The sequence below is a fragment of the Lampetra fluviatilis genome, chromosome 16 (genome assembly GCF_964198595.1).
Source record: "Lampetra fluviatilis chromosome 16, kcLamFluv1.1, whole genome shotgun sequence".
Taxonomy (NCBI): Eukaryota; Metazoa; Chordata; class Hyperoartia; order Petromyzontiformes; family Petromyzontidae; genus Lampetra; species Lampetra fluviatilis.
Window position 1 is genome coordinate 14,583,921 of NC_136290.1, and position 14,924 is coordinate 14,598,844.

At 56.9% G+C, this 14,924-nt stretch overlaps 1 protein-coding gene across 1 annotated transcript in view; it reads left to right on the top strand.

The window, feature by feature from the left end:
* Positions 1-8,320: 8,320 nt before the first annotated feature.
* Positions 8,321-14,924, top strand: part of LOC144936593 (tubby-related protein 3-like) — a 20,429-nt gene continuing 13,825 nt past the window's right edge. Inside the window, exons 1-2 of the mRNA XM_078863819.1 lie at positions 8,321-9,046; positions 14,784-14,841. Of these exons, the coding sequence (XP_078719945.1) occupies positions 8,991-9,046; positions 14,784-14,841 (114 nt within the window). The 5' untranslated portion in view covers positions 8,321-8,990. The remainder of the gene's footprint in view (positions 9,047-14,783; positions 14,842-14,924) is intronic.

Here is a 14,924-nt window from a genome sequence, read left to right on the forward strand (position 1 = left end):
TCATCCATCCTCATCCCCACTCTCCTTCCCCATCCTCTCTCATCCATCCTCATCCCCACTCTCCTTCCCCATCCTCTCTCATCCATCCTCATCCCCACTCTCCTTCCCCATCCTCTCTCATCCATCCTCATCCCCACTCTCCTTCCCCATCCTCTCTCATCCATCCTCATCCCCACTCTCCTTCCCCATCCTCTCTCATCCATCCTCATCCCCACTCTCCTTCCCCATCCTCTCTCATCCATCCTCATCCCCACTCTCCTTCCCCATCCTCTCTCATCCATCCTCATCCCCACTCTCCTTCCCCATCCTCTCTCATCCATCCTCATCCCCACTCTCCTTCCCCATCCTCTCTCATCCATCCTCATCCCCACTCTCCTTCTCCATCCTCTCTCATCCATCCTCATCCCCACTCTCCTTCCCCATCCTCTCTCATCCATCCTCATCCCCACTCTCCTTCCCCATCCTCTCTCATCCATCCTCATCCCCACTCTCCTTCCCCATCCTCTCTCATCCATCCTCATCCCCACTCTCCTTCCCCATCCTCTCTCATCCATCCTCATCCCCACTCTCCTTCCCCATCCTCTCTCATCCATCCTCATCCCCACTCTCCTTCCCCATCCTCTCTCATCCATCCTCATCCCCACTCTCCTTCCCCATCCTCTCTCATCCATCCTCATCCCCACTCTCCTTCCCCATCCTCTCTCATCCATCCTCATCCCCACTCTCCTTCCCCATCCTCTCTCATCCATCCTCATCCCCACTCTCCTTCCCCATCCGCTCTCATCCATCCTCATCCCCACTCTCCTTCCCCATCCTCTCTCATCCATCCTCATCCCCACTCTCCTTCCCCATCCTCTCTCATCCATCCTCATCCTCACTCTCCTTCCCCATCCGCTCTATGTCACGGGGAGGGGGATAGGTGCGTGGGGGGAGGTATCCTTAGTGGTTCAGTCCCCCCCCACTCCCACTAAGTTCAGACGTTTGGGAGGAGGCCCCCGATATTCAGCGATGGGTGAGTTGCGAATTCAATGAGTGAGTGAGTGAATGATGAGTGAGTGAATGATGGGGGTATAGAGAGAGGTAGTTCCAACAGTGAGCGCGCTGCGCTCCCAACCTGGCCACTCGAGTTCGATTCCCGCTCAAGGCCAACCGGTCCTAGGTCTCTCCTAGGTCGACTCAGCCTCAAATTAGTACCTGGTGCGATGGGTAAACATCGCCACTAGGGAGACAAAGGCGGTCTGGTGTGGTGTTGGCCACCCACCCCGTTGTGTGCCGTGCCGGCCTTCATAGGTGCTTGCTAACAGCACTTGCATCAACAGTCTGTTAAGGCTATACGGAGGGATCTTTGTCTTTGTATGTATATGTACATATGTGTATGTATATGCATGTATATTTATATATTCGTATGTATCTGTATGATTGTGTATGTACGTCCATGTATGTGTATGTATATGTGTGTATATGTATGTTTGTTGAACTTATTTCGCACTGTACGTAGCCAACCGTGATAATCGGAGTTGCAGCAGCAGCAGCAGGAAAACAGACTAAACACAAAAATCTGTTGTAAATAAATGAGTTTGTCAATGTAGATTATTTAAAAGTGCATAGCTCCAGTCGCCTCCTAATATCGGAAGGAAGAGCGTTCCAGACGGCCGCAGAAAGTGCATCTGAACGCGCGCGATGCGGTGGCCGCCGTCTTTGTTGGACGGTTCGGCAAAAGCCGCTGCGAGGATGACCGCAGAGTTCGCGTGATGGTTTATGTTCCTTGGCTATAAAAGTGCGCACCCTCTGCACCGGTTTCCACTTTCTGAGTCTCATCAGCAGTGCCGGGCCTTGTTAAACAAATGCTGCTGGACAGCAAGATGTTGGTTACTGCAAGCGCTGCTTAGCTTCAGCCGCAGCAGAGAGCAGATCGCTGTTCCGAGAATGATCTCGGCATTATGTATCATTATTATTGATGTTATTGCAACCTGGGGCGATGGTGATATGCGATACTGTACACGGTATATACGTGTATATAAATATATATATGTGATTGTGAGTCTGTGCGCGTCATGGAAATGCGTATATATTTTGATCTTGGAATTTGTTTGTGGTGTAGATTTCCACATTGCCACTCGCCTCTATATTAACCCCCGATATTAAACCATACAGCGTGATCCATTTACAGATAGCCCTATGAAATACAAAATACAAGTTAAAGACGTAGCCCTGCCAGTACTTGCTCAGAATGAAAACATTTATTTATCCTGGAGTAATCCGATGAGCTATGAAGCTCTTTTCTTTTACTGATGTCCAGTAGGGGCAGGTCAGCAAGTTTAAACAACAAACAATACAAACAACAATGGAAGTCCAAAGTAGAAAAAGGTCAGCAAATCGTGATAAATAATTAACAATACATAAAGTGCATGGGTACACATTGCTTAAGTACGTAAATTCCTGTCGATTTTTCAAGACTAAATGCAAGCCTGGGAAATGCAGCAAAACAACAACAGGCCCAGACCACACCAAAACAAGAACACAGTCGTCCTTCAATAACATTGCACATTAACAATGAACTATCGGCACGCGGGTAAGGATCAAAAATTAATTTCACATTTGCAAATGTGGTTGCTTGTATCCAGCACTAATTTTCTGCTTCAGAATAAAGTTGTTCCAGAACGTTGGTGCTCCAATAGCAAAGTCTTTGTCACCTATTCCAATTCCTGCCCTAGGGATAGTTAACAGGCAATCAGATGGACGTCTTAGGTTTATTGGGTTCATGAATTAGCGAGGATAGGGCAGGTTAGGCAACGAGGATTTTATTCTGCTGAGATGACAGAGGTAGCGGGGGGGGGGATTTAGGAAGCTTGCCCCCATTGTAACAACTGCCGCGCCGGGAAATCGAACCGGCGACCTCTGAATTGATGTGCTCACCACTACACCACGGCACAAGGCCCAAAAATGTAACACAGCAGGCACAGTGATCTACTCATACATGGGTGGTGCGTGTGTGGGGCATGGGTGGTGCGTGTGTGGGGCATGGGTGGTGCGTGTGTGGGGCATGGGTGGTGCGTGTGTGGGGCATGGGTGGTGCGTGTGTGGGGCATGGGTGGGGCGTGTGTGGGGCATGGGTGGTGCGTGTGTGGGGCATGGGTGGTGCGTGTGTGGGGCATGGGTGGTGCGTGTGTGGGGCATGGGTGGGGCGTGTGTGGAGCATGGGTGGGGCGTGTGTGGAGCATGGGTGGGGCGTGTGTGGAGCATGGGTGGTGCGTGTGTGGAGCATGGGTGGGGCGTGTGTGGGGCATGGGTGGTGCGTGTGTGGAGCATGGGTGGGGCGTGTGTGGAGCATGGGTGGGGCGTGTGTGGGGCATGGGTGGGGCGTGTGTGGGGCATGGGTGGTGCGTGTGTGGGGCATGGGTGGGGCGTGTGTGGAGCATGGGTGGTGCGTGTGTGGAGCATGGGTGGGGCGTGTGTGGAGCATGGGTGGGGCGTGTGTGGGGCATGGGTGGGGCGTGTGTGGGGCATGGGTGGTGCGTGTGTGGGGCATGGGTGGGGCGTGTGTGGAGCATGGGTGGGGCGTGTGTGGGGCATGGGTGGGGCGTGTGTGGGGCATGGGTGGTGCGTGTGTGGGGCATGGGTGGGGCGTGTGTGGAGCATGGGTGGGGCGTGTGTGGAGCATGGGTGGTGCGTGTGTGGGGCATGGGTGGGGCGTGTGTGGAGCATGGGTGGTGCGTGTGTGGGGCATGGGTGGGGCGTGTGTGGGGCATGGGTGGGGCGTGTGTGGAGCATGGGTGGGGCGTGTGTGGGGCATGGGTGGTGCGTGTGTGGAGCATGGGTGGTGCGTGTGTGGGGCATGGGTGGGGCGTGTGTGGGGCATGGGTGGTGCGTGTGTGGGGCATGGGTGGGGCGTGTGTGGGGCATGGGTGGTGCGTGTGTGGAGCATGGGTGGTGCGTGTGTGGGGCATGGGTGGGGCGTGTGTGGGGCATGGGTGGTGCGTGTGTGGGGCATGGGTGGTGCGTGTGTGGAGCATGGGTGGTGCGTGTGTGGGGCATGGGTGGTGCGTGTGTGGGGCATGGGTGGGGCGTGTGTGGAGCATGGGTGGTGCGTGTGTGGGGCATGGGTGGTGCGTGTGTGGGGCATGGGTGGTGCGTGTGTGGGGCATGGGTGGGGCGTGTGTGGAGCATGGGTGGTGCGTGTGTGGGGCATGGGTGGTGCGTGTGTGGGGCATGGGTGGTGCGTGTGTGGGGCATGGGTGGGGCGTGTGTGGGGCATGGGTGGTGCGTGTGTGGGGCATGGGTGGGGCGTGTGTGGAGCATGGGTGGTGCGTGTGTGGGGCATGGGTGGTGCGTGTGTGGGGCATGGGTGGGGCGTGTGTGGAGCATGGGTGGTGCGTGTGTGGGGCATGGGTGGGGCGTGTGTGGGGCATGGGATGGTGCGTGTGTGGAGCATGGGTGGGGCGTGTGTGGAGCATGGGTGGTGCGTGTGTGGGGCATGGGTGGTGCGTGTGTGGAGCATGGGTGGTGCGTGTGTGGGGCATGGGTGGGGCGTGTGTGGAGCATGGGTGGTGCGTGTGTGGGGCATGGGATGGTGCGTGTGTGGAGCATGGGTGGTGCGTGTGTGGGGCATGGGTGGGGCGTGTGTGGAGCATGGGTGGTGCGTGTGTGGGGCATGGGTGGGGCGTGTGTGAAGCATGGGTGTGCGATGAGTGTCCGAGTGTCCATCCACGCCCTCGTGTTGTTAGGATACCGCGTTGCTAGGAGACAGCGTTGCTAGGCGACGGCGTTGCTAAAGAGACCGCGTCTCCCGCATCAATGATTAAACTACGCGGGAACCCGAGACGAGGCGGACATGTGCGCGCCCCCCCCCCCGAATCCTTCCCCCCGAATCCCCCCCCCCGAATCCCCCCCCCCCCCCGAATCCTCCCCCCCGAATCCCCCCCCCCCCCCCGAATCCTCCCCCCCCGAATCCCCCCCCCCGAATCCCCCCAACCCCTCCACACCTCTGGGACCACGTGACGCAGTCCCTAGCCGTCGCCCTGGTTTGGGATGAGCACGTGATGCTTGGTTGGATGAAGTCCCCCCCCGTTCCCCCGCCCCTGCAGGGAGGGGTAATAACGGGGGGGGGCGCGGGGGATAGAGCGAGATTGAGGGGAGGGGCCGCGGAGGGGTGCGCTGGGAATCGCGCCCAGGTGTGGGAGCAGAGAAGTCACCCATCAATGGCGAGAGCTTGGATGATGATGATTATTATTATAATGGCGATGGCGATCGTTGTGGTTGTTAATATGGTGGTGGTGGTGAGGATAGTAATGGTGATGGTGGTGGCGGTGGTGGCTAAAACAAGGATTGTGAGATTCGTTTGTTGCATCACCGATAATCGCATGAAAACCGGTAAAAAACGGTTACCGGTTTTATACAATTATCGTTGAGCAACCATAGTGAATACAACGATCATGATTATATCCATGCATTTCGTCCGCAACTCTACGGGAGTATTTTCCTTTGTGTGCATGGGCATCCCGTCGGTCGACTCAGCCTTAAATAGAGTAATTGGCACGGTGTGTGAAAACACCACCACGGGGAGACGAAGGTGGCCACGCGTGGTTCTCGTCATTATGTGCCGTCTTGGCCTTCATAGGTGCTTGCTCACAGCGCTCGCCGACCGAGCGGTCGAGCGTTCTACGCTCGTTGCAGAGGCGCACGGTTCGAGTGTAACGGCCGCCCCGATGAATACTGCGGTGTGGAGTCGGCTGAAATGACACCACGTGCCGCCCGCCTCTCTCGCAGTGGAAGTTAAAGGTCCCGCGGCGTCACGGCGAGCATGTTGCCAAATAAAAAAACTCTGCACCGCAAATGACTCAATTGGGATCTGACGCAGAGCAGCAATCATCGCCCTTAACTGACAGCAGCCCAGCGCCCAGGGTCCCTGTTGGCTTCTTGAACTTTCACCGGGCCCAATGATATAAACTTGAACTCGCTCAAAAAAGAATTTGTCATTTATACGCACACGATATACATTTTATTGTTATGTATCTCTGAAAAGCTCTTTCACAACTTTGGTGCCAAAACACCAGATTCCTGATCAATAATTATAATCCGAATAACTTCACGTACGAGTGGAAGCATCATGACGGGAATAATTCTGCCACATATATCGTTTCGTCTCAGTTACTGAGTGCAGGCCTCTCGGTTCAAACGCCAAGCGGCCAGCAACAAGCAGCACTGTCAGAGTTGTAACAGATAAAAGTGTGACGCGTTTTTAAACTTGAGCAGGGTTATTATTGCGAGGGCTTGGGGAGAGCTGACGATGGGAGGAGGTTGAGCGGTGCGAGGGAAGGAGCAGAGGGAGAAGTGAGATGACCTGCAGTGTGGTGGTGGGTAAGTGAGTAAGTAAGAGGGTGAGTGATTTAGTTAGTGTATGAGAGAGTGGGTAAGTAAGAGGTTGAGTGATTTAGTTAGTGTATGAGAGAGTGGGTGAGTGAGTGGGTAAGTAAGCGGGTTACCCCCTCGTATGTGCACGTGCTGGGTCAAACATCCCAATGTAGCAGCACCCTCCTGGCATAGAGACCTGAGACTCGCTGGGAGAGAGAATGATTCCGAGGCGTGGGGATGGAACCTTCGCTCGTCACATCCACATTCCCTCCGACCACAAACCAACCCTCGTCTCGCACGCAAACTCTGTGAACCCACCACCACCATGCAGTATTGCTCACACGAAATCAATAACTGTCGGGAACGCGCCCCACATGTAATCGATGGTTATAGTGACCCCTTTTAGCGCTGACTCGATAAGCGCTCACTTCTCCAGGAATGCATCTTGAGCGCTAAGCGAGGTCTACCTGTTTGACAACACCCTCGTGCCTGGTTTTACCTGAAGCGGTTTTGGACCTTTCCCCTAGGTCGACTCAGCCTAAACAAACAAATGCGTACCAGGTTCGGTGTGTGGACATCGCCACTTGGTGGGTGGGTGGGGGGGGCTGACCTGGCGTGGTGACGACCACAACACCGACGGCTTCGAGTGCCGTGCCGGCCTCTATCGGTGCTCGCTAGCAGCACTCGCCTCAACATCACTCTGTTGCGGCCACAGTCTCTCCTCCCCCATCCATCGCCGTGTACTGCATCGTGCCCGACGGCCCTGCACTGCACCATGTCCCGCGTGGGCGAGCGGTGGCTCAAGCGGATTGCAGCTCAACTCGAGTGAGATGGAGACACGGGGAGACAGAGAGAGTCATGGGGGAGACAGAGGGAGACGTGGGGAGACACGGGGAGACAGAGAGAGTCATGGGGGAGACAGAGGGAGACGTGGGGAGACACGGGGAGACAGAGGGGGTCATGGGGAGACACGGGGAGACAGAGGGTGTCATGGGGGAGACAGAGGGAGACGTGGGTAGATCGGGAATCATGGGGATACAAAGGGAGTCATGGGAGGACACCTGAGATACGGGAGCACAGAGGCAGAGACAAACTAACACAGATACGGGAACACAGCGGCACAGGGAAACAGAGAAACCGGGACAGAGGCTAGGGGACAAAATGCGTTTGTGTTCGCAGCACCTAGGAATGATTGAGGAGTTTATTTGTGTTTTTGGTGGGTAGGGAGGGGTGAAGGATCCTGCAGGAGGGGGCACAGAGCATCGCTTGAGTCGCTGTTGAAAAGTTGGGAGAACTTCCTACCCCCCTCCTCTACCCCCCCTCCCTCCCCTACCCACCACCCCCTCTACCCCCCTCCCCTACCCATAAACCCCCTCTACCCCCCTCCCGTGTTCCACGTCCGCGGATGAGGGTCCAGTTTCAGCCGCGGCCCTCACCCACTCCCTCCCTTCTGCTGGGGAGTGGGGGAGGGGGCGCTCAGCTGACGCGAGGTGAAGTTATTTAATTATTAATCATACATCCTCCCCCCTCTATCCACGCCATTCTCTACCTCCATTCATCGTGATCACCATTTACCCTCGTCCATTCCTTTCTCACTCATTCACTCATTCACTCACTCATTCAGGATCGCATTCCATCTTCTTCCAGCCTTCCTTCAGTATTACTCATTCGTTATCACGCTCTCCCATCTTTACTCACTCTGTTCGCTCATTCATGATCGAACTCTCCCTCTTCTCTCCCTCATTCATTCACTCATTCATTCTTTAACTCCTTCCTGCCTCTCTCGCCCCCTCTCCCTTCGACTCCCGACTCCCCCCCCCCCACTGGCGCGGCGCTGAGTCCAGACTGGGATCCCCCATTCCCCCCTCCCTTCCCCCAATCCCCCCTCCCCTCCCCCGCTCCACACGCGGCCCCGCCCCCAGCGCGCGTCCGGAAGAGAACCAGGAGCTCTTTTGTGTGGCGAGAGAGAGAGGGGAGAGAGGGAGACAAGTAAAGGCGCGCACACGCAGGGGGAGATAGCGGGGAGAGATAGAGACAGAGATAGAGACAGCTAGGGAGAGACACAGAGGGAGAGACACAGGGAGAGACACAGAGGGAGAGACACAGAGGGAGAGACACAGAGGGAGAGACACAGAGGGAGAGACACAGAGGGAGAGACACAGAGGGAGAGACAGAGAGTCGCGTGGAGCAGAGAAGCGCGGGAGAGGAGGACGAGAGAGAGGTACAGGGAGATAGGGGAGAGCTGGTAGGAGGGGAGCGCTGGTAGGAGGGGAGAGCTGGTAGGAGGGGAGAGCTGGTAGGAGGGGAGAGCGTGCTTCGAGATAATTGGGAGATACGGAGAGAGAGCGCAGGCAGAAACTGGGTGGGAAAGACGTCGGAGTCAGACGAGAGTGAGGGGGAGCTGGGTGAGAGAGGGGAGAGCTGAGAGAGAGAGCTGGGAGAGTTGGGTGAGAGAGGGTATAGATTGCGTGAGAGAGAAGGGAGAGCTGGGAGAGAGAAGGGAGAGGGAAGGGAGAGCTGAGGGAGAGTTGAGAGAGAGAAGGGAGAGGGAAGGGAGAGCTGAGGGAGAGCTGAGGGAGAGGGAAGGGAGAGCTCGCTCGCATTCCTTGCGCCACCGGTTCACATTCCGTGCAGCTGCCATGGAAACGGGGACTGGAGCGCGCAGCCTCGCGTACAGCAGATGGGCGTATGACAGGTACGGGGGTCCACGTGGGGGGGGGGTAGGGGGGGGGGTCCACGTGGGGGGGGGGGGGTCCATGTGGGGGGGGGGGGTCCACGTGGGGGGGGGTCCACGTGGGGGGGTCCACGTGGGGGGGGGGGTCCACGTGGGGGGGGGGGGTCCACGTGGGGGGGGGGGTCCACGTGGGGGGGGGAGTGCATGGGGGGGGTGTCCACGTGGGGGGGGGGCGGAGCACGTGGGGGGGGGCGGTGTACGTGGGGGGGGGGCGGTGTACGTGGGAGGGGGGGGCACGGGGGTACTACACAGAACGTGTGTACACGTGTTCGCCGTGTCGTCATTAATAGGTGCTCGCTAACAGCTCTTTCCCCAACAATGTGTTGAAGGCTACATTGCAGGGAGGGTGCGTTGGTCTTTGTGTGCGTGGTACACGCGTGACCTGCGCTTTGAGCTGACGGGAGCAGGGAAGAGACACGGGGAGAGAGTCGGAGAGTGAGAAAGGCGTGTTGGTGGAGACACGGGGACAGAGGGACGCACGGGGAGAGAGCGACGCGGGGAGAGAAGTTGATGATAATTTGCTGTGTGGGAGCTCTGGATTGAGACTCATTAATGAATGAACAGGGTAATTGTGAATTAACTTGGGGTGGGTGGGGGGAGGCGGTGGAGGGGGGCGGGGGCGCAGTGGTTAGCGCACTGTGCGATTAACCCGCCGGACCGAGTTTTGTTTCTGCTCGCGACCATAAACATTTTGAATATCTACACCGGTTTTGGGTCTCCCATAGGTAGACTCGGCCTTAAATGAATCCTCGGCGTGTCAACATCAGCACTGTAGGAGACGAAGGCCGCCAGGCGTGGTGTTGGCCGCACGCCCTCTCATGTATTGTGCGCTTGCCGCAGCAGTCTGTTGAGGCTATACGGGGCAGCTTTGTCTTTGGTGACGATGGTGATGGTTGTGGTGGCTGTTAGGAGTGTTCATGCACATGTGCAGCTTCTCTTGCGATCCACTGCTGGATGACAGTTCCCACACCCTGTACAGGACCATACCTCACCACGCTGGTCCTGCCTTCCTACTCATCAGGACCTCAGTAACATCACTCGTCATGGCTTGAGGTCACGCGAGCCCTTGTGGACCAATGCGCTTAACCTTAAACAATTAAAATTCAACGCCGATGAAGCGTGGGGAACTGGAGTTCAAAATAACCCACGAAGCTGCTCATGGTGCACCCGAAGCCGCGTCCACCGCACAAACCACGGTAGCAGATGCGGGTCCCTGACGATGCACAAACGGAGCATTAAAAACTCTCCAGTCGTGGTGCGGCTGTGGTCATCCAGCACAGAGACGGCGCGACATCTAACGACGCCCGATCCGCAAACCCGAAGGAGACCTCGCAGCGGACCACTCCGCCACCGCTCCTGACGCGGTCGTCTGCTGGGTTTTGAGAAGGCAGGGAGCGTGGGGGTGCAGCACGGAGCCGTACACCCACACCCTGAGCCCACGGCACCATTCATCAAAGCTGAAACTCGCGTGTGAGCGTTGTGTACATTGTGTCCCCTTGTGTGTCTCGTGTCCCCTTGTGTGTCTCGTGTCGCCTTGTGTGTCTCGTGTCCCCTTGTGTACATTACATCGCGTTGTGTTCCGTTGTGAACCTATGTACCTGTTGGCCAAACTCCCCCGTGTTGTTGGACGCGGCTGTGATTTCATCACCGCTGCATTTATGTATTTCTGTGGGATATCCTCGCTGAGTCTCAAGGCTCCTTATCAGGAGGGTGCTGCTATGCTGGGGGACGTTTGGCCATTAATTCCGACGAACTGCGGTGAGCCCACTTCTACTGGTGGCTTCGTGTGGGGAGGAAACCGGAGAACCCAACGCTCAAAGCTCCGCACAGATAGATACAAGAATCCATGTGACGTTCTGTTTTCATTTGGCCACCTCGTTCAGCGGCGGTCAGTCGCCTCCTCATCACTCTTCTATAGCTACTGCCATGGTTACTGTTCCCGAGAGCGTCACTCTTTGATTCCTCCACCCTTGTCGACACGCTCTGTTCCAGACACTGACTGTGTCGTCTCGTCCACCACCACACTGCAGCTCACAACTGCACACCCACCCACCCACCCGCCATACTGCAGCTCACAACTGCACACTCACCCACTCACCCACCCGCCACACTGCAGCTCACAAACTGCACACTCACCCACTCACCCACCCGCCACACTGCAGCTCACAAACTGCACACTCACCCACCCACCCGTCCACCACCACGCTGCAGCTCACAACTGCACACTCACCCACTCACCCACCCGCCACACTGCAGCTCACAAACTGCACACTCACCCACCCACCCGTCCACCACCACGCTGCAGCTCACAACTGCACACTCACCCACCCACTCGCCCACTCACCCACTCACCCACCCGTCACACTTCAGCTCACAACTGCACACTCACCCACCCACTCGCCCACTCACCCACTCACCCACCCGTCACACTTCAGCTCACAACTGCACACTCACCCACCCACCCGCCACGCTGCAGGGCATCTCACTTCTCCCTCTGCTTCTTCCCTCGTACCGCTCCACCGTCTGTTCTCCTACAAGCTCTAACAACAATAATAATCGTGCTCAATTCAAGACCCGTGTCACACTCGTATCTGTTGCAACGTTGGCAAGTGCTGTTTGTTGCTGGTCGCTTGGCGTTCAAGGCCTTTGTGTCTGTGCCCAGCCTGCGCCGCATTGAAAGGGGAGAGATGGCGAGAGAGGCAGGCCGTTACACAGTGAGATGATCGCATTCCGCTGAAGTTGCCATGCGCTGTTGGCAAGTGCTCTCCAGCGCACTCCACGGACACACAGCTGGCGGGGTCAATTGGTCGTTGTAAGAGGTTCGCGGTTCGACTCGAGCGGCCGCCCTGGTTAACGCTGCGGGTGGTGAACGCACCGTGAAATATTCTGCTGCACGGTGGCCTTGCCACCCACGCTGCACAGGGGGATGATGGTTTGACCACACTTCATCAACATCCCAGAGCGGAATGATCGCCTGCAAATCACTCAGTCGGGGTTCACGCAGCAGCAGCAGCACCCTGCTGAGAAGCAGTCCCGAGACTCGGTGCGGGATTCTGGGGTAAGCACGCAGATCGCTCTCCCGCTGTACGACCGTGGTGACGGTGAAGGCGCAGCGCCGCAACTGCTCACGCCCCTGTTGGCAGAAGGACCTCTACTACTCGGGATCCCCTCCGGTGGGTGTCATAGGCCTACTCTTCCGCACTGGAATAGTAGGCTACGTCTTAGAAGAGGCAGGAGTCGTCTCGATCGACTAACTAGTGAGCCCAGTTGTACAGCTGGTCTGATAGAGGCGGGTGGGGGGAGAGGCGATTTAAGAAACGCGCCCGTTGCTTCGACTGCCGAACCTGGAGGTGGGGGTGGAACCGGTGTCCTCTGGCTCGCAAGTCCCCCCGTGTCAATCCACTTGTGACGAGCGGTGCAGATACCACTCGCCACTGGTGTTGACCGTGACCAGGAATTGATATCGTAGCGTAGTGCGCTAATCATTGCGCCACCGCTCCTTTTCGTGATTATCATATATTAAACTTTTTTTTGTAAAATAACAACATAATCTAATTTGCATAATGTACAACTCGAGGATTTCCGCAATTGTATCGCGAACGTGAGAATGGAGCGGTGGCGCAGTGGTTTGCACACTGCGACATGAACCCAGCGAACCGAGATCGATTCCGGAACACGTCTCGGTGGCGAGTGACATCTGAACCAGTCCTGAGCTCCCAACTCCCGGCCCGAGTCACCAATGCGCACCCCACTGCCCCGCGTGGAGAAGTATGGTCACCCATCCCCCCCCCCTTGGCTATGCAGCGTGGGGTGGCCGTCATCTAGCAGCGGATTGACAAGAGGGTGCGCGTGGTGGGCACGACAATCGATGCGAGTCGATGAGTCGTTCGAGACCGATCATCACCGCCACTCTTCCCGTGTTGTTATGGTTGAGGGGCGGGGCTGCTGGGGGAGGGGAGGGACCGGGGTGTCGGGGGGGGGCGAGAGCTGTCTCCATGGTCACGGCGGGACGCGTCTCTTCCGCTGTTGTTAAGCAACGGGGGCTGAGAGGGGTGAGGATGAAGGGGAGGGGCTGGATGGAGGGGCGGGGGATGGGGGTGGAGTTGATGCGATGGGGAGATGGAGGAGGTGAAGGGTGAGTGGGGTGATGTGGGAGGGGTGATGGGAGGGTGATGGGGGAGTGAGGGGGGTGATGTGGGAGGGGGTGATGTGGGAGGGGGTGATGGGGGAGTGGGGGGGGGTGATGGGAGGGTGATGGGGGAGTGGGGGGGGGTGATGGGGGAGTGGGGGGGGTGTCGTGTTGATGTTGCGCCATGGCGAGCGGAGGTAGCGCCGCAAGCTCCGTCGAGTACAGGTAGCGTGCAGGTGTGTGCACCTGTGATTGTGTGCACCTGTGATTGTGTGCACCTGTGAATGTGTGCAGGTGTGTGCACCTGTGATTGTGTGCACCTGTGATTGTGTGCACCTGTGATTGTGTGCACCTGTGATTGTGTGCAGGTGTGTGCACCTGTGATTGTGTGCACCTGTGATTGTGTGCACCTGTGAATGTGTGCAGGTGTGTGCACCTGTGATTGTGTGCACCTGTGATTGTGTGCACCTGTGATTGTGTGCAGGTGTGTGCACCTGTGATTGTGTGCACCTGTGATTGTGTGCAGGTGTGTGCACCTGTGATTGTGTGCACCTGTGATTGTGTGCAGGTGTGCACCTGTGATTGTGCGTGTGGCTCTGTGTGTGTGGGGGGGGGGGGGGTTGAGGGGTGGCGCGGGGGTTGCCCACTGCACTATGAAACCGGGGACCTGCGCTCAATTTGCGCTTACAGCCAACATCGGTGATGAATGTATAAAACCGGTCCTGGTCCACCTGTAGGTCGACTCAGCCTTAAATAATAACCGTGTGCTACGTGTAAACATTGGCACCGGGGAGACAAAGGCAGCCAGGCATGTGACCACTCACCTCCTTGTGCGTCATGCTCGCTAACAGCACTTGCCCCGACAGTCTGTTAAAGACTATATGGGGGATCTTTGTATTTGTGTGTTATGAGTGTGTGTTTATGTCTAACTCTGTGTCTGTGTCTGTTCTGCATCTCTTTGTGTGTGTGTACTCGTGTGTGTGTGTGTATACTCGTGTGTGTGTGTATACTCGTGTGTGTGTGTACTCGTGTGTGTGTGTGTACTCGTGTGTGTGTGTATACTCGTGTGTGTATACTCGTGTGTGCTTGTTTGCATGAGTCAGTGTTTAATGGGTTTGTGGAAAAAGTGGAGGAGTTCCCGTACCTGGGCAGTGTGCTCATGACCAGCTCCGGTTAGGCAGCAGAGGTCTCCAAATCAGTCGACCGGCATTATCTTTTCATCGACTGCGTAACGCTGCTGTGCAGAAGCTACCTGGTCTGTCAACCCACACACAGATCCTGGTCTTCTCAGCCACAGTTTTGCCTTCCCTTCTCAACGCTGGCGACGTTTAGAGCCCTCTAACGTCTGCGCCGGTGAGAAACATCCAGGCTGTCCTGCTTACGATCCATCCTGGGTTTAACCAGACTAGATTACAGTGTGAGGAGCTCACAGATCCTTGAAAGTGGACACAGTGCCTTCATCAGGGAAGCTGTTGTAGTTGGGGAAGGGGGGTTGGGGGGGGGTAGGTTACCTGAAGGAGGGGTCAGGTGGAGGGGCTCACGTGACATGTCTCCTCGTGACTGCTGCAGCGCTCTGGAAGATGACGGAGGACCTGGGGATGCGCGGATCCTCAAGCTCAACCGACAGGTGAGGGGGGCGCACCTGGGTCACCCCGTGTCACGCAAGCCTCGCGGGCGGATTCTCCACACACCTGGACACACCTGGACACC